This window comes from Arvicanthis niloticus, chromosome 4 (genome assembly GCF_011762505.2).
Source record: "Arvicanthis niloticus isolate mArvNil1 chromosome 4, mArvNil1.pat.X, whole genome shotgun sequence".
Lineage (NCBI taxonomy): Eukaryota > Metazoa > Chordata > Mammalia > Rodentia > Muridae > Arvicanthis > Arvicanthis niloticus.
The window spans coordinates 71,097,614-71,120,283 of NC_047661.1; the positions used below are offsets into that span (position 1 = coordinate 71,097,614).

The 22,670-nt window shown below is 40.3% G+C and overlaps 1 protein-coding gene across 1 annotated transcript; it reads right to left on the reverse strand.

Moving 5' to 3' along the window:
* Positions 1-376: 376 nt before the first annotated feature.
* On the reverse strand, positions 377-2,170 carry Kplce (KPRP N-terminal and LCE C-terminal like protein). Its single transcript, XM_034499469.2, has 2 exons — positions 2,108-2,170; positions 377-1,353 (listed from the first exon to the last, which is right to left on the reverse strand). Exon 2 carries the CDS (start codon positions 1,329-1,331, stop codon positions 549-551), a length of 783 nt encoding a protein of 260 aa, XP_034355360.1. The 5' UTR covers positions 1,332-1,353; positions 2,108-2,170; the 3' UTR covers positions 377-548.
* Positions 2,171-22,670: the final 20,500 nt, after the last annotated feature.

Genomic DNA, 22,670 nt, shown 5'->3' on the forward strand with positions numbered 1-22,670 from the left:
GTCACCCTATAATGCTCCTGAGATTTAACTTCAAAAGCTCTCCAGCATCGAAGAGAAGCTCAAGGGTTGCATAGCAATGACAACAAAAGCCATGCCTCCTTGAAAGTCTATGACCAAATTCAGACAGATTAATTATAGGGAAAAAGAGGAAGGATACCTCATACCCAAAGTCTACAGCCTTACTCAAACTAAGCTGTTCATAGCATTCTAGACTATGTGTGAAGGCTGGGAGTTCATCAGCTTCATTTACTTGTGTTATTAGATGGAAGATTTAGATCTTCCATCTAATAGTGGAAAACCAAAAGCAGGAAAAGGCACACCAGGGTGTATAATGAGGAGCATAAACTCAGAGCAAATAAGTCAACAGGAGCCTCCATGCATTGCATTCAGAGCTTTATTCTTGCCACAGTTTGGGGGTTGTGCTAACTCTGGCAGGATGCCTTGATAAAGGAGCAAAGTTAAGAACTAGGGAAGCAGTTGTTGGGTTTGGGTAAGTCCAGAAGACATAGCAGGAGGTACATTTTGGAAGCAGAACAGTTCTTTTGTGTTTAACAGCAGCAATCATCCTCATGATCACAGCAGGCAGGACCTCTGGACCTCATGGGAATAATTCCCAAACAGCAGCACCCAGAGCCACAGCCACAGCCACAGCCTCCACAGCCTCCAGAGCTGCAGCACCCAGAATCCTCACAGCAGCTAGAAGATCCTGTGTTCCATCCTTGGGGTCGCTGGACCCAGCGTCTCAGAGGGCTCACCCCAAAGGTCCGGGGAGCCAAACAGCAGTAGCTGGTGGAACAGGGGGCAGAGCATGGGTCAGGGACACAGCCCTGAGATCCTGAGCCACTTGAAGAAGCTTGAGTATAGTAGGTCTGGTAAGGAACCTGATACTGGACATAATATGTCTGAGTCTGGCAGGGAGCTGGACATTTGACAGAGGTCGTCTGGCATGGGGCTGGACATTTCACATAGGTCGTCTGGCATGGGGCTGGGCACTTCACATAGGTCGTCTGGCATGGAGCTGGACATTTCACATAGGTCGTCTGGCATGGGGCTGGACATTTCACGTATGTCTGGCAGGGAGTTGGGCACTTCACATAGGTTTTGGTCTGGCATGGAACTTGGTATTTCACATAAGTTTGAGCAGGAACTGGAGCTGAGTATCTCACAATGGTTTGAGGCTGGTAGGGAGCAGGCCCTGGAGCACCAACAGTTTGAATCTGGCCTGAAACCTGGCCTTTCCCAGAGGCACCATCACTACCTTGCCCCACTCCCACTCCAGAACCCTTCACACAAGATGGAAGGAACTGTGGCTGCTTCTGCTGGTCACACATCTTGCTGTGATTCTTTTAAAATCTGAAAAGAAAAGATTCATCAAAACTGTAAGATGAGAAAGGTTTCCACAAAATTCTGCAGTGTATCCACTTAGGAGGGTGATCTGAAAAAGAACTCCTTTTGGAGGTCATTACCACCCAGAGGCTGACGATCTAGGTTCACTTCTTACACCTTCAACTGGCTGTGTGACTTAAGACAAGTCCTCAACCCTGCTACTGTTTCCACAGTAGGAAACAGAGGGTTGGAAACAGTAAATTAAGTTTCTACCAAACTCTCCCAGGTCTCCCCATTTTACTTCCGTGTCTGCCTTGGGGATCAGCCTCGCATTACTCTCCATCCAGTTTAGCCTCTACCAATTTATCCCTCAGGGGTGGGATTATTTCTTATTCCTTCCAATTCAGGAAGTCCTCAGGGAGAGCAGATGCATGTGCCTGAGCAAACCTGAGTCTTTAACTGAAACTGACAGAACAAAACTCAGGCTCAAGACTTAGTAAGTTTCTACCACTTGCCACTTGTACATTGGTTCACTTTGTTAGTAAGTAGAACCAAGAGGATGGCACAAATGGCCCCAGAGGAACCTAGTTCTCTGAAGTCCCTGCCCAGGTAGTACTGCCCCCTCCCCTATCCAGTCTCAGTTCCCCACTATCAAAAGCATTCTCTTTCTTCACAAATGTCCCCAATATCTAGTCCTGGCTCATTATTCCATAGTACTCCACCCCAACCTACCTCTAGACTATTTCTTGCCAAGTCCCTAATCACAAGCAACAAGACGTACCTTCTTTCCTGGCAGGAGCAACACTGGAAGAAGCCAAGACTCTGGAGAGCTGGCATCTGGTGAGACTTTTTATAGGGTGGCAATGAAGCAATTTGATGCCATTTAAATGAAGCACCTGGGATCACGAGGACAAGAGCTGATATCGCATTGGTGAGATTCCTCCCCAGTATGCCTGGCTGTTCACTCAGAGGCAGAGCATGTCTCTACTTGACACGGAATTTTCCTAAATATGAGATAAATGGCCACCTTCTTCATGAAACCAGCCTCCTCATCCTGGCAGCCATGAGTCATCCTGTGCAGTCTGACCCTAATGTAGGGGTGTTTAGTTGAGACTCTTACTATTTCATACACTATGCTGAAAGCTACTCTTGTGTCCTTCAAACCTGACATGCTCATTTCTTCTGGGGATTTCTTGTGGTTTCTACTGGTTAGGGTTGTTGGGGAAAGACTTTGTTATGATGGCTCAGTATAGTGGGAAGGCCACCATGAACTTGTTTATCCATGAACCATAGGGTTTTCCTGGTTAATTTGGGAACTGAATAGATTCTGTATGATCTCAGACCCCAGGAATTAGGTCTTTATTGGCTCATCTCAGCTTCTCCTATTCCCATGGCCTTCCTTCAACTCATCTTTCTCGGCCTCATTTCCAAGAATAAATTCCAGGAACCTAGGATTGTGGGGATTCCAGGCAAATGAGTGTGAGTGACGACAATGCTAAAATTATCTAGTTGAATGTTTTTATGGGCCAAAAATTTATAAGGCAGATGCATGCAACAGAAGCCTGAAGGATAAAGATGGTTACAAAGCATCCAAAATGAGTAAGTATTACTACCAGTTTTTGGCTTTCATGATTGAACTGTCTTTGAATACCAGCCACATTTCATTTCCTCAATACAGTAAATATGAAAAGAAGACAGGAATAGTATCTCTTTATCTCTTGAGCACTATTAAATACTGCTGTAGTCCATGACTCTGTTTAGTTTTCATCATAATTACATGAGGAGGCTATAGAGAAGTAAAGACACAGGGGTCCAACTACCTCACCAAGTCATTGTTATCAGTGGGTAACAGAGTACAGTAAGAACCTAGACCTGTCCAGCCTCATAACTCATGCCCTTCCCACGGTGCCTTGAGGAAAGTGTGTGAGATCTGCTATAAGGGGCTATAAAGCCTGTATCTAGAATTGTCTTCAAATGCTTCTTCCTCAGATCAACCAGTCAAGTCTTCACAAGTCACTGCGACCTCTCAGGTGAAAGGTGGTTCTAAATTGGCTTCAAATAGATCCTCAATTCCCCAGGATCCATAAACTCTTTCCTAAAAATATTCAAGTTCCACTAGGTCACTGACCTTTCCATATTCCATATCAAGTCTTTCAAAGTCTATCCTGCACAATTTGGAGGAAACAAGAAGGGGAAGTTCTGTCCCAGGCTTGGAAAGTGCCCTGGCTCTTCCTGACATTCCTGCCCAGTATGCTTGCCACAGTGTGTATCATCTATGTGAAGCCCACTGTCTGTAATGGGAGAAGAAATAAAATGGCCATTGGTCCAAGCCTATATAGTCCTCAGTTGTTTCCCAGGCCTAATGTTTCAAGGAATGGAGAAGGAAACAATCCCTTTGTGGGGAGAGGGATGTTAAACTTTTCACATCAATAACTTGTCAATTTAATCTTTGTGATGATGGCTAAAATAAAATAGGGCATAAATAGTCAACTGTGAAAATCACTTAGCTACAACTAATTTAAAACCAGGAATAAGAAACTTCAGAGCCAATTTCTCCACAACATGCTGCTTCTGATTGGTATGTTGTTTCAGTTTCAGTTGTGCAGCCCTCTATATTGTATGTAGCATGGGTTATCACTATCCACAGCCATGACTTAGAAGGCTACTGGTTTCAAAACATGGCCACAGAACAAAACACTTTCCATACATCAATGAAAAGAACTGACCTCTTGTTCTACAATTCCTCAGCCCCTCTTCTATTTCAGTATATGATTATAAGGGTCTGTTCTTTATACAAAAATGTTTGCTTTCATAGACTACCTGCCCGTGGAATTATGTGCAATACTTTATTTCTTGGGAGTTGATAAGTATGGTTTGATCATCATATCTTATCTTAGGACCTAGAAAACATTAACAATTAATGAAATGGATGGGTGAATGAGTAGAAATTTGTTACATTGAAATCACAGATGGATTTCCCTCCTCCTGGGGTTAAAATGATTCTGCTCTTCCGTTAGTCAATCTATGTGTCTCCTGCCAGCTCTGAACTCTGATTGGCTCACTTCCTGCTCTGTGGGGTGAGGTTCTCACTTATGGTTTTGACATCTTCAGATAGCACTAACATCACTGGTGAGAGATACTGCATCCATGTGCCATGCAGACAGGTGGGTGGGCTGTGCGCCACCCACTCTATAGGCTTGAAGGCAGAGCTGGTGGAGTCAGAAGGTAAGTGCCAGAGTCAAGATGAGTCATGAGGATATTCCAAGAAGTTTCCAGAGCCTCTGCCTATTTATCCTTTTGGCAGCTCATGGATCATAGACTTGTTGGTTTATGCAATAAAAGTCCAGTGGACTCAGATGAGAGTAAGAAGAATCATCTGAGATGGAAGAACATAAAACAGATTATTGGATCTGACCTCTGTTCTATGTAGAAAGTCCCAGTGTGTTTTAAAAGCTCTTAGAATCTCTTGGTTAGCATGCCTCATAATTTCCCATTTATAAATCTTTAACAGCCAGACAGTAATCTTGATATGTTGACAGCATGAGGAATAGACTATTTTTTTTTCCATTTGTATCAATTGCATCCTTGGAAGGTGCTGTCACATCAACCTCTGGCCACAGCACCCCTTGAACCTCACACTTTTTCACCCAATACCTTGCTCTGGACACAGAAGAACTGGAGTTTCAAGTACTGCTCTATAAGCTATTCCTACCACAGCTTTTGGTGAAGGCACATCCTGAGCTATCACATCTAGTTAGCAAGTTCTTGGACTGCAGAAGAGTATGCCTGGTGCTTCCCTGTCCCTGATGCTTCTAGATCACCAAGTAATCCTAAGAATCCCTCAACCAATCCAAGCATTTCATAACCAATCTACTGTGCTGGACCTCTATTTCAAGTAGAGTGGTCTCTTCACATGGCAAGACACTGACATCCCAAAGCACCTCTATATATTGTAGGTAATATAGAGCACACTTCTTCCAAGAAAAAGATAAACCCATTTGACAAGTGAAGAAAATTGAAGAAGCAATAATAAGCCAAGTTTATTCCAGTGGCTTTATAGGAAAGCCCACAGCAGCCACTCAGATACCCATCTCAGTCCTCAACTTTTGGAGTGAATTCTTGTTCCTGAATGACTACGAAATGTAGGAAACTTCAGACCTATCACAGCCAATGTTTCTGCCTCTAGAGAAGTGGTACTTTTCTCATTAATGTGACAAAAGTTCTGATAAAAGTAACTTATGGAAGGGATGTCTTCCATTGTGGTGGGGAAGGCATGGCAGTGATCACACAAGGCAACTGGTCACATTTTATCTCCAGAGAAAAATGAATACTGGTGCTCAACTTGCTTTCTCCCCTCTTTTTAATCAGGGAGTCCAGCCATGAGATGGTGCTAACCACGTTCTGGGTAGGTCATTGTTCCTTTGTTAAATGTTTCTGGAAACTTTTCTGGGGTACACAGAAGTGTGATCCAATAGTCAGTCTTAATTCAGTCAGGCTGCTGATGAAGAACAACTCTCAAAGAACTAAATCTGCAGCACTCCCTGGCCAAGAGTTCCTTACAAGTAGGAGAGAGTAAGAAAAGGAACGGGCAACACTTCCACAGATTTCAAATTTGACCTGCAGATGACAGTAAATTGACTTGTTTAAAAATTGTCTGGATTGCAACAGTATTTTAACAAGTCCTCATATGCAAAACACAAATAGTGAGAGAAGCTTTCAAGATACAGTTTCCCACTTGCTCTCCAGGAGAACATGTGCTGATTTTTTGTTTTTATGACATTATATATATATATATTAGTTGTACAACATAAGGTGTTTCATTATGACATACCTTTTATGATATGCTTTGATCATATTCACCCCTCGGTTACTCTTTCTTATCCCCTTCCCCTTTCTGCTTCCTCTCCAAGTTCCTAACAGTCCCTTTTACTCCCAAGTGCTTTCCACCCTTGAAAGTCTGTGTATAACAGTAAATAAGGTACATGCCTTTGTAGGATCAGCTTCTTTCACTTAACATGTTGTCCTGCATAGACCTGAAATTCAATTCATTTTCCTGAAAACAACACAATTTCATTCTTTTTTATGACTAAGTGAAATTTCACTGTGTTCCTTTATCCATTCATCCTCTCTTGTGGCACATTGCCTGATTCTATGACTTTATTTGTATGGGCAGTGCAGTGGTAAACTTGGGACTATGGATATCTCCATAGTAAGCTCACTGATTCTTTGAGGATACTTGCCTAGAGGTGGTATAGCCAAGTCAGATAATAATTTTCTTTTTCCTGGTGTGAGTGTCCTTGCATTTGGGGAATAATGTTCAGAATTGAGATGCTATCTTGGTGGATTTTCCTTTGATGAGTATGAGAAGTCATTTCCCATCTCTTTTAATTGATTTTGATTTGAAAGTCAATTGTATTATATATTAGAATGGCTACTCTGGCTTGCTTCTTGGATCTGTTTGCTTGGAAACCCTTTTTCCATCCCTTTATTCTGAGGTAATGCCTATCTTCATTACTGAGATATGTTTCTTATATGCAGCAGAATGGTGGATCCTGTTTGTACATTCATTCTGTAAGCCTGTGTATTTTATTGGGGAATTGAATCCATTGATGTTGACATATTAATAACAAATGATTGTTAATTTCTGTTATTTTTGGTGTTGGTGGTATGTATGTGTTTGTGGAGCTAGGGGTCCCTCCCTATGTGCTCCCAGGCTGGTGGTTTAGACCCTAAGAGCTCTGGTTGGTTGGTATTGTTGCTCTCCCCATGGGGCCCCAAACCCTTTCAGCTCCTTCAGTCTTCTCTCTCACTCCTCCATTGGGAACCCCATGATCAATTCAATGGTTAGCTGTCAGCATCCTCCTCTACATATGTCAGGCTCTGGCAGACCTCTGAGGAGACAGCTATATCAGGCTCCTGTCAGCATGCACATCCTGGCATCCACATCAGCATCTGCCTTTGGTGACTGCACATGGGATGGATACCCAAGTAGAACAGTCTCCAGATGGCCCCTCCTTCAGTTTCTGTCCCATGCTTTGTCTCAGTATTTGTTCCCTTGAGTATTTTGTTACTCCTTCTAAGAAGGACTAAAGCATCCACACTTTAGGGTCTTCCTTGTTCATGACCTTCATGTGGTCTGTGAGTTGTATCATGGGTACTGCAAGCTCTTGGGCTAATATCCACTTATCAGTGAGTGCATACCATGTGTATTCTTTTGTGATTGGGTTACCTCACTCAGGATGATATTTTCTAGTTCCATCCATTTGCCTAAGAATTTCATGAATTCGTTGTTTTTAATAGCTGAGTAACACTCCATTGTGTAAAAGAACCACATTTTTTGTATTCATTCCTCTGTTGAAGGACATCTGGGTTCTTTCCAACTTCTGGGTATTATAAATAAGGATGATATGAACATAGACGAGCATAAGTCCTTGTTATATGTTGGAGCATCTTCTGAGTATATGCCCAGGAGTGATATAGCTGGGTCCTCAGGTAAGGATATGTCCGATTTTCTGAGGAACCACCAGACTGATTTCCGGAGTGGTTGTACCAGCTTGCAATCCCACCAAGAATGGAGGGTTGTTCCTCCTTCTCCACATCCTCACCAGCATCTGCTATCACCTTAGGTTTTATCTTAGCCATTCTGACTGATGTGAGGTGGAATCTCAGGATTGTTTTGATTTGCATTTCCCTGATGACTAAGGATGCTGAACATTTCTTCTCGGCCATTCTAGTTTCCCCAGTTGAGAATTCTTTGTTTAGTTCTGTACCCCATTTTTTAATAGGGTTATTTGGTTGTCTGGGGTCTAATTTCTTAAGTTCTTTGTATATATTGAATATTAGCTCTCTAACAGATGTAGGATTGGTAATGATCTTTTCCCAATCTGTTGGTTGCCATTTTGTCTTGTTGACAGTGTCCTTTGCCTTACAGAAGCTTTACAATTTGATGAGGTCCCATTTGTCAATTCTTGATCTTAGAGCATAAGCCATTGGTGTTCTGTTCAGGAAATTTTTCTCCTGTGCCTAGGTATTCGCAAGGGTCTTCCCCACCTTCTCTTCTATTAGTTTCAGTGTATCTGATTTTATGTGAAGGTCCTTTATTCACTTGGATTTGAGCTTTGTACAAGGAGATAAGAATGGATCAATTTGCATTCTTCTACATTCTGACCTCCAGTTGAACCAGTACCATTTGTTGAAAATGCTGTCCTTTTCACACTGGATGGTTTTAGCTCCTTTGTCAAAGATCAAGTGACCATGGGTATGTGGGTTCATTTCTGGGTCTTCAATTTTATTCCATTGATCTTCCTGCCTGTCTCTGTACCAATACCATGCAGTTTTTATCACTATTGCTCTATAGTACAGCTTGAGGTCAGGAATTCTGATTCCCCCAGAAGTTCTTTTATTGTTGAGAAAAGTTCTCACTATCCTGGTTTTTTTTTATTATTCCAAATGAATTTGTGAAGTACTCTTTCTATCTCTATGAAGAATTGAGTTCAATTTTGATAGGGATTGCATTAAATTAGGTTTGGTCTTTTCATTGTGTCCTGGATTTCCTGGATGTTTTTGGGTTAGGAGCTTTTTGCATTTTGCATTTTCTTTGACAGTTGTGTCAATGTTTTCCATGGTATCTTCTGCACATGAGATTCTCTCTTCTATCTCTTGTATTCTGTTGGCAATACTTGTGTCTATGACTCCTAATTTCTTTCCTATGTTTTCTATCTCCAGGTTAGTTTCCCTTTGAGTTTTCTTTATTGTTTCTACTTCCATTTTTACATCCTGGATAATTTTGTTTAATCCCTTCACTTGTTTGGTTGTGTTTTCTTGCAATTCTTTAAGGGATTTTTCTGTTTCCTCTTTAAGAGCTTTTACCTGTTTACCTGTGCTCTCTTGTGTTTCTTTAAGGAAGTTATTTATGTCCTTCTTAAAGTCTTCTACCATCATTATGAGAAGTGATTTTAAATCTGAATTCTGCTTTTCAGGTGTGATGGAGTGTTCAGGACTTACTATTGTGGGAGAACTGGGCTCTGAAGATGCCAGGTAACCTTGGTTTCTGTTGCTTATGTTCTTGTGCTTGCTTTTTGACATCTGGTTATCTCTAGTGCTACTTGCATTCACTGTCTCTGACTGGAGCCTGTCTTTCCAGTTATCCCACTTGTGTCAGAACTCCTAAGAATCCTACTGTCTCAGTGATCCTGTGATCCTGAGCTCCTGGGTAGAACAGCTCCTGGCACTCAGGCTGCCTCAGGGATCCTGAAATCCTGCTGCTCTGAGTGCAGTGGTTCCTCTAGGATGGATCAGAATATAGAGTCTTCATGGGAGCAGACAAGCTAGGAGTCTGCCCCAGCCAAAAGGACCAAGGGGCAGAAGGGAGTGGTATTCTGGAGAGTGGGGTTTGGATGGGTGATGGGTCCTGAGTGCCTCAGGCTCCCAGCTGCAGTTCTGGTGTATAGCAATGTGGGGGGAGGGTTCTTACCCATTGCTCTTAGTACAGTGGTTCCTTTAGTTCAGGTCAAGATATGGAATCTTCACAGGACCAGACCAGCTAGGAGTATGCCCCAGCCAAAAGGCCCCTTGCACTTTTTAATATTCTTTCTTTGGTCTCTACATTTAGTGTTTTGATTACTATGTGGTATGAGGATTTTCTTTTCTGGTCTAATTCATTTGGTATACTGTAAGTTTCCTCTGTGTTTATAGGCATGCATCTCTTACTTTTGATTGGAGAAGTTTTCTTTTATGATGTTCTTTGAGAATATTTTTTGTGCCTTGGAGCTGCCAATCTTCTTGTATTCCTACTATTCTTAGGTTTGGTTTTTTCATAGTGTCTCAGATTTCCTGGATGTTTTGTGTCAGAACTTTTTAGAGTTAACATTTTCTTTGACTGATGCATCTATTTCTTTAATCATATTTTCTACTCTTGAGATTCTCCCATCTCTTGTATCTGTTGGTAATGCTTTCATCTTTAGTTCCTGCTTTCTTTCCTAGGTTTTCCATCTCCAAGATTCCCTTAGTTTGTGTTTTCTTCATTGCTTCTATTTCCATTTTAAAATCTTGAAAAGTTTTACTCATTTCCTTTATGTGTTTTATTGTGTTTTCCTGTATGTCTTTGAGAAATTTGTTCATTTTCTCTTTAAAGATCTTTCTCATCTTTATAAGATTGGATTTAAGGTCATCTTATGGTGCTTTGGCTGTGTTATATAGTATATCCAGGGCTTTCTGTAGTAGGATATCTGGGTTCTGGTGATTTCATATTGCCCTGGCTCTTATTGATTGTGTTCTTACTCTGGCCTTTAGCCATCTGGTTGTTCCTGGTATTGGCTATATGTTCCTGGTAGCAACATGACTCCTCGGGGAGGCAGGTAGAGCCTTGGTCCTGACAATAGAGTTCAGGGCACAGGATGCTGCTCACTTCTGCTGGTTGTGCATCAGGTGGAACTGAATGTTCCTGGGGTCCCTTAGGCCTCCTTTGAGGAAAGGTGATGGAGCTCAGGTAGTTTTCTCTGGTTTTTATTTATTTATTTTTACTTATTCAGTTTATATTCCATTCACTGACACTACTCTCAGTCACTCCCTCTCACAATTTTCTCCCTTCCTCTTCTCCTCTAAGCAGGTGGGCACCCCCTAGGTATTCCCCTACCCTGGCACGTTAAGTCTCTGCAAAGCTAGATGCTTTCTTTCCCACTGAGGCTAGACAAGGCAGCCCAGCTGGAACATATTCCACATACAGTCAAAAGCTTTTGCATTCCAGTTGTTCAGGACCCACATTAAGACAAAGCATCTGCTAGACATCTGTGTGGAAGCCTAGGTCCAGCCCATGTATGTTCTTTGGTAGGTGTTTCAGACTCTTAAGACCCTAAAGTCCAGATTAGTTGATTCTGTTGGTCTCCTGTGGAGCTCCTAACCCCTTCAGGGATGCAGTTCTTTCTCCTATTCTTCTATAAGAGTTTTCAAGCTCCATCCACTGTTTGGCTGTGAGTGCCTGTATCTGTCGGAGTCAGGTGCTGGGTAAGCCTCTCAGATGACAACATGCTCCTGTCTGCAAGCATAACAGAATGTCATTAATAGTGTTTAAGATTGGTGCTTGCCCATGGGATGGGTCTAAAGTTGAATCAGTATTAGTTGGCTATTCCTTCAGTTTCTGTTCCATTCCCCCATACCTAAATTGCTTATAGACAGGATAAATTTTGGAGTGAAAAGTCTGTGGGTAGGTTGGTGTCTCTATCACTCCACTGGGGTTCTTGCCTGGCTACAAGAGATTGCCTCTTCAGGTTCCATATCCCCAATGAAGTGAGTCACAACTAAGGTCACCCTCATTAATTCTTAGGTGCCTCCCTTGTCCCAGGCCATGCCTTGTCCTGGAGATGCCCCTTACCACCTCACCCCCATCAGTTGCAGATTTCCTTTCATTTTTATGGCTATCTAGCCATCTCTCCTGTCCTTCCCCACACATGATTATGAACCCCCTCATTCTGCCTCCCTCTCAGTTTCCTCCCTTCATCTGTCTCTTATAACTATTTTATTGTCCCTTCTAAGTGAGATTCAAGTTTTCTTGCTTGGACCTTCCTTCTTGTTTAGCTACTTCGGGTTTGTGGAGTTGTAGCATGGATATCCTGAGTTTTATGGCTAATATACACTTATAAGTGAATACATGCCATACATGTCCTTTTGGGACTGGGTTACATTAGTCAGAATGATATTCTCAAGTTCTGTCTATTTGCCTGCAAAATTCATGACATCTTTGGTTTTAATTGCTGAATAGTATTGCACTGTGTAGAAGTATCACATTTTCTTTATCCATTCTTCAGTTGAGGAACATCTAGGTTGTTTCCAGTTTCTAGCTATTCTGAATAAAGCTGCTGCTATGAACATAGATGAACAAGTTTCTCTGTGGGGTGTTGGAGTAGTTCTCTTTTTAATGTGGGAGAAACTTCCATACTAATTTCTATAGTTGATATCAATTTACATTCCCACCAATAGTCAATAAAAGAGTTTTCTCCCTGTTGCATTCTTGCCAGTATTTTGTGGAGATTAATCTGTTTATCACTTTGCTTTCTTTATGATAGTTAAACTGACTAGGATAATTGAGATAAAAAAACAATATAACTAAATTTATTTTCCTGAAATATGACTATGTGGAACAATTTTTTATGTACTTTTTGGTCATTTGCACTTTATTGAAAAATTATGTTTGATTTAATGGCTTTTTTGTTGTTTGGATTATTCTTTTGTTCTTGACTTTTTACTTTATATATTCTAGGTATAATTATCAATTTTAAAAGATAAGGTCAGAGACAGCAAGTTAACTCAGTGTGTAAAAGCACTTGTGCAAACCCAATGAGTTCAATCCTACAATGCTCATAGAAAAGAGAGAACAGATTCCCACAGTTATTTTCCAATTTCCACCCATGTGCATGTCCATTTACCTTCAAGTTCATGGTTTGTTTTTCTTAAGAGCTGAATAACATTCCATTGTGTAAATTCACCACTTTTCTTTATCCATTCATTAGCAGATGAACAACCAGGTTGTTTCCATTCTCTGGCTACTGTGAATAGAGCAACAATAAACAAGGCTAAGTATCCTTGTAGCAGGATATATGGTCCTTTTGAAATATGTCCAGGAGTCATATTTCCGTATTAATAGTAGACCTATTGGTAGCTTTTTTAGAAGCCTCCACTCTGATTATGAGAGATACAGAAAGACAGAGACAGAAAGACAGAGGGATGCAAAAGACATAACACCCCTTCTTCCTTGACTTTCTGTGTGTTTCTCTCTCCTGTTACCTCTTTTTCTCTTTCTTATTAAATAACAGAAAACGTAGATACTGATCTTATGGTGACGCCATTAGTCTCAGTTACTCGGGAGTTTGACACAGCAATGTCTTAAGCTCAAGGTCTGTCTGTAAACTCAAGACCACTCTGGACAAGTTAGTGAAGTTCTGGTAAAAAGACTGGCTAACATGTGTGTTTACTCCTGTCATTTACTTCTTAGATTTTTTTTTGATTGTTTAAATTTTCATAAAAGATTTTTTTGACTGTAGTTTCCAAGGGGAAGTCCACAATGGTGGTAGAAGATGCAAGAAAAGAAATCTTAGAGATCACATCTTCAACTGCAAACATGAAGCAGAGAGAGAACTGGAAGTGAGGTAAGACTATAAACTCTGAAAGCCCACCCCTGTTGACCCGGTTCTTACAGCTGAGCTATCTCTGATAAAGGTTTCCCAGTTTTCCAAACTGGACCACCAATCAGGGACCAAGTGTTCAAATACCTAAGCCTGTACAGGTTATTTCTTATTCAAACAATCACAGGAAGCCTCTAAGTATAGCTAAATGTTAGAGTGCTTACCAAGCATGAATAAGGCCTAGGGCATAAATTCCAGGCATATTAAAAAAATAAAAATATAAAAATAAACTATTTGAAAGCAAAATTGGGTAGCTATATTCATTTGAAGTTCAGTTTTGCTAAGTTAGTAGTTGGGATTTGTTGAAAAATATTTTATTGCCTTTGATATTCTTTAGTATTGATTTTAAAAGATGAGAAGCACTTTGTAAGTATTGAACCATGTATGAATAATGCAATTAAAATATTGTAGGAGCAGGTAACCAAATGTAGAGAGAAAAATACTGCTGATTCCAACTTTCAAACTTTTAGAGTTCCTCTCCTACTATTTACATACCATCTCAGATCTCATATTTCAAAAATTTTGGCTATGATCTGGTGTATTCATTTCGTCCTAATTTTCTTTTTTCTTTACTTATTTATTTATTCACATTACATCCCAATCTCAGTTCCCCTTCCTCCTTTCCTCCCAGTCCTACCCTTACAGGCCCCCTTCCTTCCTCTCCTTTTCCTCTGAGAAGGGACGTCCACCCATGGGTACCAGGATTATTTCTTTTATTATGGAAATTATGTATTTAAATCATTTCTTCCTTCTCTTTTCTTTCTCTAAATCCTTCCATATACCCTTCCTTGCTTTCTTTTAACTTTATGGCATTTTTCATTAAATATAAATTTTTCATTGTATATATATTATATATGTATACACATATATATGTGTATATTATATATAAACATATATTCAAATATATATGTTTATATGTATTCATTAAATATGTTATATAAATTATATATAATGAATATCTATATTCATTAAATATATGTATATATAATTTATTATCTGGTTGGTTATAAACTAATATAATAAAACCTACTCCTAAATATAAACTGTTCAGTCTGTATAATGTTAATCATGTATATATTTTCAAGAATGACCATTTGATATTGAAAAACCAATTGTGCTCTTCCCTCGAGAAAACTACTTGTTTTTACTCCCATTAGGCTCTCAGCATTTCTTAGTTTCCTATAGTTCGTGTATGGTTGAAGCCTCATGGTCTTTCCCTCACTCACTTTGACACGTTTATTTATATAATCCTTGTTCAGCTCATGTGGAGGCAGTCATACTGGTGAGATTTTCTGGTTATAGCTTTTGACATTCCAATAGGCATAAATTCACAGCAAACTCCTTGACTCTCTGGCTTTTACAGTATTTCTGCCCTCTTTTCTGCAATACTTTCTGAGATTTTGGTGCAGGAGTTATTTTGTAGATGTACTCATTGGGTCTGGGCTCCATGAAGCAGCATATTATTGGTTGTGTTTTTCTGTAATGATCTCTGTCTATTGCAAACAGGAGTTTTCTGATGAGGGGTGAGGAGTACACTTATCTGCGGATATAATTTCAGATATTTTGAATGTAGTCAGGTTTAGTAAAGTGGTGATTATAGGTTCTTCTCTAAGCTCCATGATTTTTCTATCCCTGGGTACTTGGCACATTTCCAGTACCAGGCACGATTTCCTTCTTTTTGAGCTGGTCTTAAATCCAATTAGACAGCTGTTGGTTTCTACCAAGGTACATGTGCCACTATTCTACCTTTAGAATTGCTATGCTGTGCTGGTTGTTGTTATGGTTCATAGGCATCATAGCTGGGTTAGATATATTTTTGTTACTTATTCGGGAATCACTTATTCATTCATTGTGACCTTTTAGGTGTGTTCGTCCTTGTCTTCAGACTAAATATTTCTTATAGTATCTCCTGTAAAGCTGGTTTACTGAACATAAATTTCTTTAATCTGATTTTGTTATATAAAAATATTTTCTTTTCCCCTCAAAGCTAATCAATAATTCTGTTGGGTGTAAGTGTGAGTTAGGAGTTGTGGTTTTTCAGAACTGAAATAAATGTTTCCAAGTTCTTAGAGATTTAGAAGTTTTTGTTTTATAATTAGGTGTTATTCTAATGGACCTGCCTTTGTAAGTGATTTTATTTTTCCCTCTTGAAGTTATAAATAGCCTTTCTTTATTCTATGTACTTTAAAATTTTTAACTATAATATGTCATGGGGAGTTTCTTTTCTCATCCCTTCCATTTGGAGTTTTCCATTTCTTGTGTTCTGTGAGTGTTCTTTCTCTAGGTTTGGGAAATCTTCCATGATTTTACTGAATGTATTCTCTATGCCTTTACTATAGTATTCTATGTTCTATTCTTTCCTTTACGTACTCAGTCCAAAGACTAGGTATCTTCATGGTGTTCCAGGGTTCCCCTACTTTTTTAATTCTTGGGCAAAGTTTACTTAGATATCCAATTGCTCTACCTTGTCTTTCACTTCTGATTCTCTGTTTTCTCCATGAGTCACTTTATTGGTAAAGCTATCCCCTGAGGCTTTTACTTGGGTTATTAAAATCTTTCATTCCAGCATCATTTTATTTTGAGATTTCTTCAGCAATTCGACATGCATTTCCATATGTTGGATTCACCTCCTCATTTCATTCTTCTCTTTGTTTTTGTTCTCTTAGAATACATGAATGTCTTTGAATTATTGTACAAATGTATCATTTTTTAAATTCTTTGATAGCTCTTCCAAGTCATTTTCATTGTTTTGGGGTAAGTGATTTGTACAGGAGACATGTTACATTGGTTTTTCATGTTCTTTCTGTTTCTTCACTGGGACTTGGTGAGTTTGCTTCTCTGAATTTTTCCTTCTTTTGTAGTCCTTATTTCTAAAATTCCAGTGTGCTCCTCCACATTTCTTCTTTTGGTGGTAGTGTTTTTAATGTTCAGTGGAGGATTGAGTCCTAGTAGTTTTGCGGTATCCTTTCCTACTGTGGAACTGGTACTTAAGACCATACCCTGTATCCTCAGCCTTCCTCTAAGAGTCAGATATTGTCTGGTGTCAATTAAGGCCTCCAGCTCTGTTTAAGTAGTGGTGCTCAACCTTCCTAATGCAGCAACCTTTTGATAGAGTTCCTCATGTTATGGTGCACCCCAACCATAAAACTACTCTAGCTGCTACTTAATAATTGTAATTTTGCTACTATTAGGAATAATAATGTAAATATCTACACTTTCTAGTGGTCTTAGAAGACCCCATGAAAGAGTCTTTAAACTCCCAAAGGGGTTGTAACCACCAGGTTGAAAATTACTCATTTAAGCTGCTATGAACATAGCTGAGCCTGTGTCTGTGTTATATGTTGGAGCATTTTTTGGGTATATGCCTATTGTGGAAGATATTTAAATAGTCGGCACCCAAACTGTCTTGTGATATGGGCCGACATGTTCCTGACTAGGCAAGGCCTAAAGCCAAGAGATGCAATGGAAACACACCACTGTTTGGCTCAAGCTGCAGGCTCAGACCACCGGCTCAGGTGGCCAGAGACACCAGCCCTGCCACCCACAAGATGCCAGCATGGAAGATAGCTCTGCCAATCTTCTACACTGTCTCCACAAGGCTGGGCTAAGCCTAGACTATCCCGCCATCCACTCGGGCCGGTAGAAATGAGACTCTAATGCTTAGATTATCCAAAGGCTTTATATGTTTGGTAATGCTCAAATACAAGATGCCCACACAATTGAAAGTGTTTCCCAATTAACTAACCTAGATATAAGTTGATACCCAGGACTGCTCTCGATCCAAGCGTGGTTCTCCATCTTCCTACCTCTCTGCCTCCCTCACTCCTCCTCTTCCTTCTCCTCTTCCTCTCCTTACTCCTCCTCTTCCTCTCCTTACTTCTCTCATCTTAGCTCCTCCCAACTTGTGGGGAAAATATGCTGCTACATATGCCCAGCAGTGGTATAGCTGGGTCTTCAAGTAGAAATATTTCCAATTTTCTGAGGAACTGCCAGATTGATTTTCAAAGTGGTTGTACCAGCTTGCAGTCCCACCAGCAATGGAGAAGTATTTCTCTTTCTCCACATCCTCACTGGCATCTGCTGTCTCCTGAGTTTTTGATCTTAGCCATTCTGATTGGTATAAGATAAAATGTCAGGGTCATTTAGATTTCCATTTCCCTGATGACAATGGATGTTGAACATTTCTTTAGGTGCTTCTCAGCCATTTGAGATTCCTCAGTTGAGAATTCTTTTTGGCTCTGTACCCCATTTTATAATTGTGTTATTTGTGTTTCTAGAGTCTAACTTATTGAGTTCTTTATATATTTTGGATATTAGCCCTCTATCAGATGTAGTGTTGGTAAAGATTCCTTCCCAATCTGTAGTTTGACATTTTGTCCTATTGACAATGTCCTTTGCCTTACAGAAGCTTTTCACTTCTTGTTGATTGTTGATCTTAGAGCCTGAGCCACTAATGTTCTCTTCAGAAAAAAAAATTTTTATGTGCCAATGTGTTCAAGGCTCTTACCCACTTTGTCTTCTATAGATTTAGCATGTCTGGTTTTATGTGGAGGTCTTAGAGCCACTTGAACTTGAGCTTTGTACAGGAAATCAGCCTTATTTATAATAGGCAGAAACTGGAAACAACCCAGATGTCCCTCAGCGGAAGAATGGATACAGAAAATGTGGTCAATGGAATATGATTTAGTTATTTCAAAAGATGAATTCACGAATATTGTATGCAAATGGATGGAACTAGAAAAATATCATCATGAATGAGGTAACTCATACCCAAAAGGACATGCATGGTTTGTATTCACTAATAAGTGGATATTAGCCCAAAAGTTCAGAATGCCTATGATATGACTCACAGACCATATGAAGCTTAACAGGAAGGAAGACCAAAGTGTAGATGCTTCAATCCCACCTAGAAGGGGGAATGAAATAATCACAGGATGCAGAGGGATGGAGAAGCCTGGGTGGGAAAGGGGAGGGAGAGGAAAAAGGGGGGTCAGGACCAGGTATGGGAAGACACAGAAGGTAAGTCCAGAGGGCCATGAGAATACATAGAAATAAGCAGCAGTGGAGGGTGAGTAAGAGGAGAACCACTAGAAAGTCCCAGATGCCAGAAATATGAGAGGCTCCCAGGACCCAATAGGGATGATATTAGCCAAAATACCCAACAGTAGGGAGATAGAACCTGAAGCGGTCACCTCCAGTAGATAGACATGGCCCTGAGTGGAGGGATGAGGCCACCTACCCATCTCAAAATTTTTAACTCAGAATTGTTTCTGTCTAAAGAAAAGGCAGGGACAGAAAATGGAGCAGAAACTGAAGGAAAGGCCATCCAGAGACTGTCCCACCTTGGGATCCATCCCATCAGCAAACACTATTGCTGATGCCAAGAATTGCTATCAGACAGGATCCTGGCATGGCTGTTTTCTGAGAGGCTCTGCCATCAGCTGACTGAGACAGATGCAAATATAGCCAACCATTGAACTGAGCTCAGAGACCCCAATGAAAAAGTTAGAGGAAGAACTGAAGGAGCTGAAGGGAGTTGTAACAGCAGAGGAAGAACAACAATATCAACTAACTAGACTACTCAGAGCTCCCAGGGACTAAACCACCAATTAAAGAGGATCCATGGCTCCAGCTGCAAATGTAGCAGAGGACTGCCCTGCCATATCTAGCATCAATGGGAGGGGAGGTGCCTGGTCCTGTGGAGGCTTGTTGCACCAGCAAAGGAGGATGCTGGAGTGGTGAGCTGGGAGTGGGTGGGTGGGTGACTGAGCACCCTCTTAGAGGCAAAGATGGGGGGGAAGGGGTGGAGGTTGCAGGGGGGAGACCAGAAAGGGGGATAACATTTGAAATGTAAATAAATAAAATAATTAATAAAAAAGAAAAGAAAACCACTAATTTAAACCTTTGCTGAAAGTTGTGGCACTCTTCACATGCTTGTGGGCCTTACCTAGAAATTGGTCCCCATCCTGCTTCCTCAACTACTATTACAGCTTCTGAAAGATGAATGTACAGCTTTCTTGACAGGACAAAAAGGAACACAATTCCAAACTTCACACAGGTTTATTACAGCAAATTGGAGAGACAATAATTTAACTAAAAACATAAAACGCTTAAGTATTTCATATGTATATTTATTAAAATGGAAAATGGATCCCAGTGTCAGATCTTCAACAGTGTCTCCCGGTAAAGTCATTTATGTCTACTGTATGGCCAGAATAAATAAGATAAGGGTGCAACATTGAATCTGTCTGTCAGGTTTTTTTTTTTTTTACTTCAATAATCACTAAACCACCAAGTATCTGTAAGGAGGAGTGTCTCCAGAGTATACTATAAAAAGTTCAGTTAGGTCACTGTAAATATAAATCTTTAAAACAAAGAAGGAATAAAAGTCTAATGACTGGTTTTGTGTGTCAACTTGACACATTAGAGTCATCAGAGGTAAAGGAGCCTCAGCTGAGAAAACACCTTCATGAGATCCATCTGTAAGGCATTTTCCCAATTAGTGATCAATGGAGAAGTTTCCAGCCCATGGTGGATGGTGTTATCCCTGAAGTAGTGATCCAGCATTCTACAAGAAAGTGTTATGCCCAGGTGTTGGGGTCTCCAAGAGATCTCAAAGAATTGCCATATCCGATGTAGAGAAACATAAGAGCCTTTAATTCAAACCTAGGTTTGGATCACAAATTGCATGGAGCAAAGTTTACATCCCTCTTCTAGGGGTTTAGGGAATTTATACAAGCAGGTTTGGGGGCTTTAGGGTTACACAGTGGATAAGGAAAGCTATAATATCACCTGTTTGGACGGTAGACAGGGTCAGTGAGCAGGGTGGAGAGATTGGGGAGGGCGTTCTTTTGGCTTTTATGGTGTTATCAGGGTTAAATGTTTTTTACAAACTGGTCATAACTGCCTGGGAACACTTTATTAGCTTGATTTCTCTCTAAGGGTGTGTGATTTTTGCTTTTCCCAAGGCCATAAGCCACCTGTGATGGGGAGTGCCTGGCCATCCATCAGAGAGGGTGCCAGCTTCAGGCAGCATGGAGGCTAAAAGCTGCATCTGTTTATCTGTTCTCAGGCTTATATTGTTGTTCCCAGGAGGGGAGGTTCACACTTAAGGACTTGCTATTGGAATGAGGATTTGTGGACCCAGAAAGGAAGGAACAGGGGGGCCTTAGGGGGAAGTGCTGAGTCCTGAGCTAGCTGTATGGCTTCTTCAAAAGCAGACTGAGCAGGAAGTGGGAAACAAGCCAGTAAGCAGCAATTCCTCTGTGGCCTCTGTCTCAGCTCCTGCTGCCAGGTTCTAGCCCTGTTTGAGTTCCTGTCCTGACTTCCTACAGTGATAAATTATGATCTAAAAATGTAAACTAAATAAATCCTTTCCTCCCTAACTTGCTTTTTGATCATGGTGTTTTGTTTTTTTTTTTTTTTTTCATCACCCCAATAGAAACCCTGACTAAGACAGAAGAGGGAAAGGAAGAAAGGAAGAGAAAAGAAGGGGGATAGAGGGTGGAAAAAAAAGCAGTTTAGTCTGGACTTCCTATCATCCCCCCTAGACACGGACAATGGGAGAGCAGACACATCCCCTTGAATTATGGTCTATTTAACTTTATTCAGTAAGCATTTTAATGAAGTTCCTTGCAGGTGTGTTGATGCCATTATAGCCATAAATAATGTAGAAAATTTCTTGCTCATGTTCTAACTGCATCTTTCCTGACCAATGCTATTCCTGTTCATCAATAAAATCATTATAACCATCCATGAAACTAGATGTTTTAACATAGTTTCAGAACACTCTTGACTAACAGAATTAGTATTTCATAGATTTCCTTGTTCACTGTTAGTTCAAATGAACTCCTTTTCTATACACTTTTGTGAGATTCCTCACTTCAGGTTGACCACAGAAAGACCTTTGGGCTATTCATCCCTTGATTTGAGAAGAATACTCTGGACTCAATCAACACTTGTTATCAGCCCAAAATGATCTGAGCCTCCCAGAAACTTTTGTTTGAATTCAGACTTTAAGAGAGCCACATCATACTCTCCTCTTGTAAGGATGTCTGCCTTCTGTGGGAGCTGGAAAGTGTCCTTCTTCATCAAGATAATTAAATCCTAGAAACAAAGTTGTCCATGTTTTGCTTGATTTTGGTTTTGTCATTGTTAGTTATTGGTTGGTTGGTTGGTTGGTTGGTTGGTTTTACTGGTAAAAATTCTATTATGTGCAGTTCAGGTACTTAAGATTACTATAATAATGTTGTTTCACAGATCACTCTGGATAGCCGCCAAGCTTTAGTTTCTATCAAGACCCTGTGAGAGTTCCGCTCCAAAGAACAAAGGTACTGCTTCTTCCATGCTGTGTTCTAGACAATCAGAACTGAAATGAAAGTATTAAGGCACTTGACATGCAATACTGTTGAAAGGACTTAAACCAGAACACTGTTTGGGGGAAGTTTCAGCCCATCCAGGAATTGTGCACAAGGAATAGTCATCTGGCACATGGAATACCCAATCTACTACTGTAAGATAATTGGGTTTCTGGGGCATGTTACAGGGTGCTACCCAGTTAAGAATGATGCCTTAAGGAGCTATACATTTAGACAACACATTTGACCTGACACATTTAACAGACTTGGTCACTTCCAAGAAACCTAATTTATAGGAAACCAATCTTCCAAACCTGCCATTCTTCCTAAGAGAGAACCTCCATTAACTACTGAAACTTAGGAAGAGTAATTAAGGAGCCTCTTCTTGCCAGAATATAGAAAAATTCCTAATCCAACAATATAGGATATTAAGTGCCAAAGACCAAAATGGAGACCATTTAAAAACTAGTGTTCTTGCACACCTAGTTTAAAACACTAGATTCAGAGGTTATAAAGATAGCTTTCTACTTTTGCAAAGGATCACACTGAATGGCTCACAACTGCCTGTAACTCCAGCTTCGGGAGACCTGACACCCTCTCCTGGCCCTAATGGGCACCTGCACACATACATGTGTGTGCATATATTAATTTAAATTTTAATAAATAAATGTATGAAATTACAAAAATGATTCAAAAATTACAGATTATAGATTGTAGGAGACAACTTACTGTGATTCTCTAAAAATGGGCATAGGATTAAGCCAACTCCTCATGGTTTATTGTTATACCCATAGATCGACATATTGCTCAT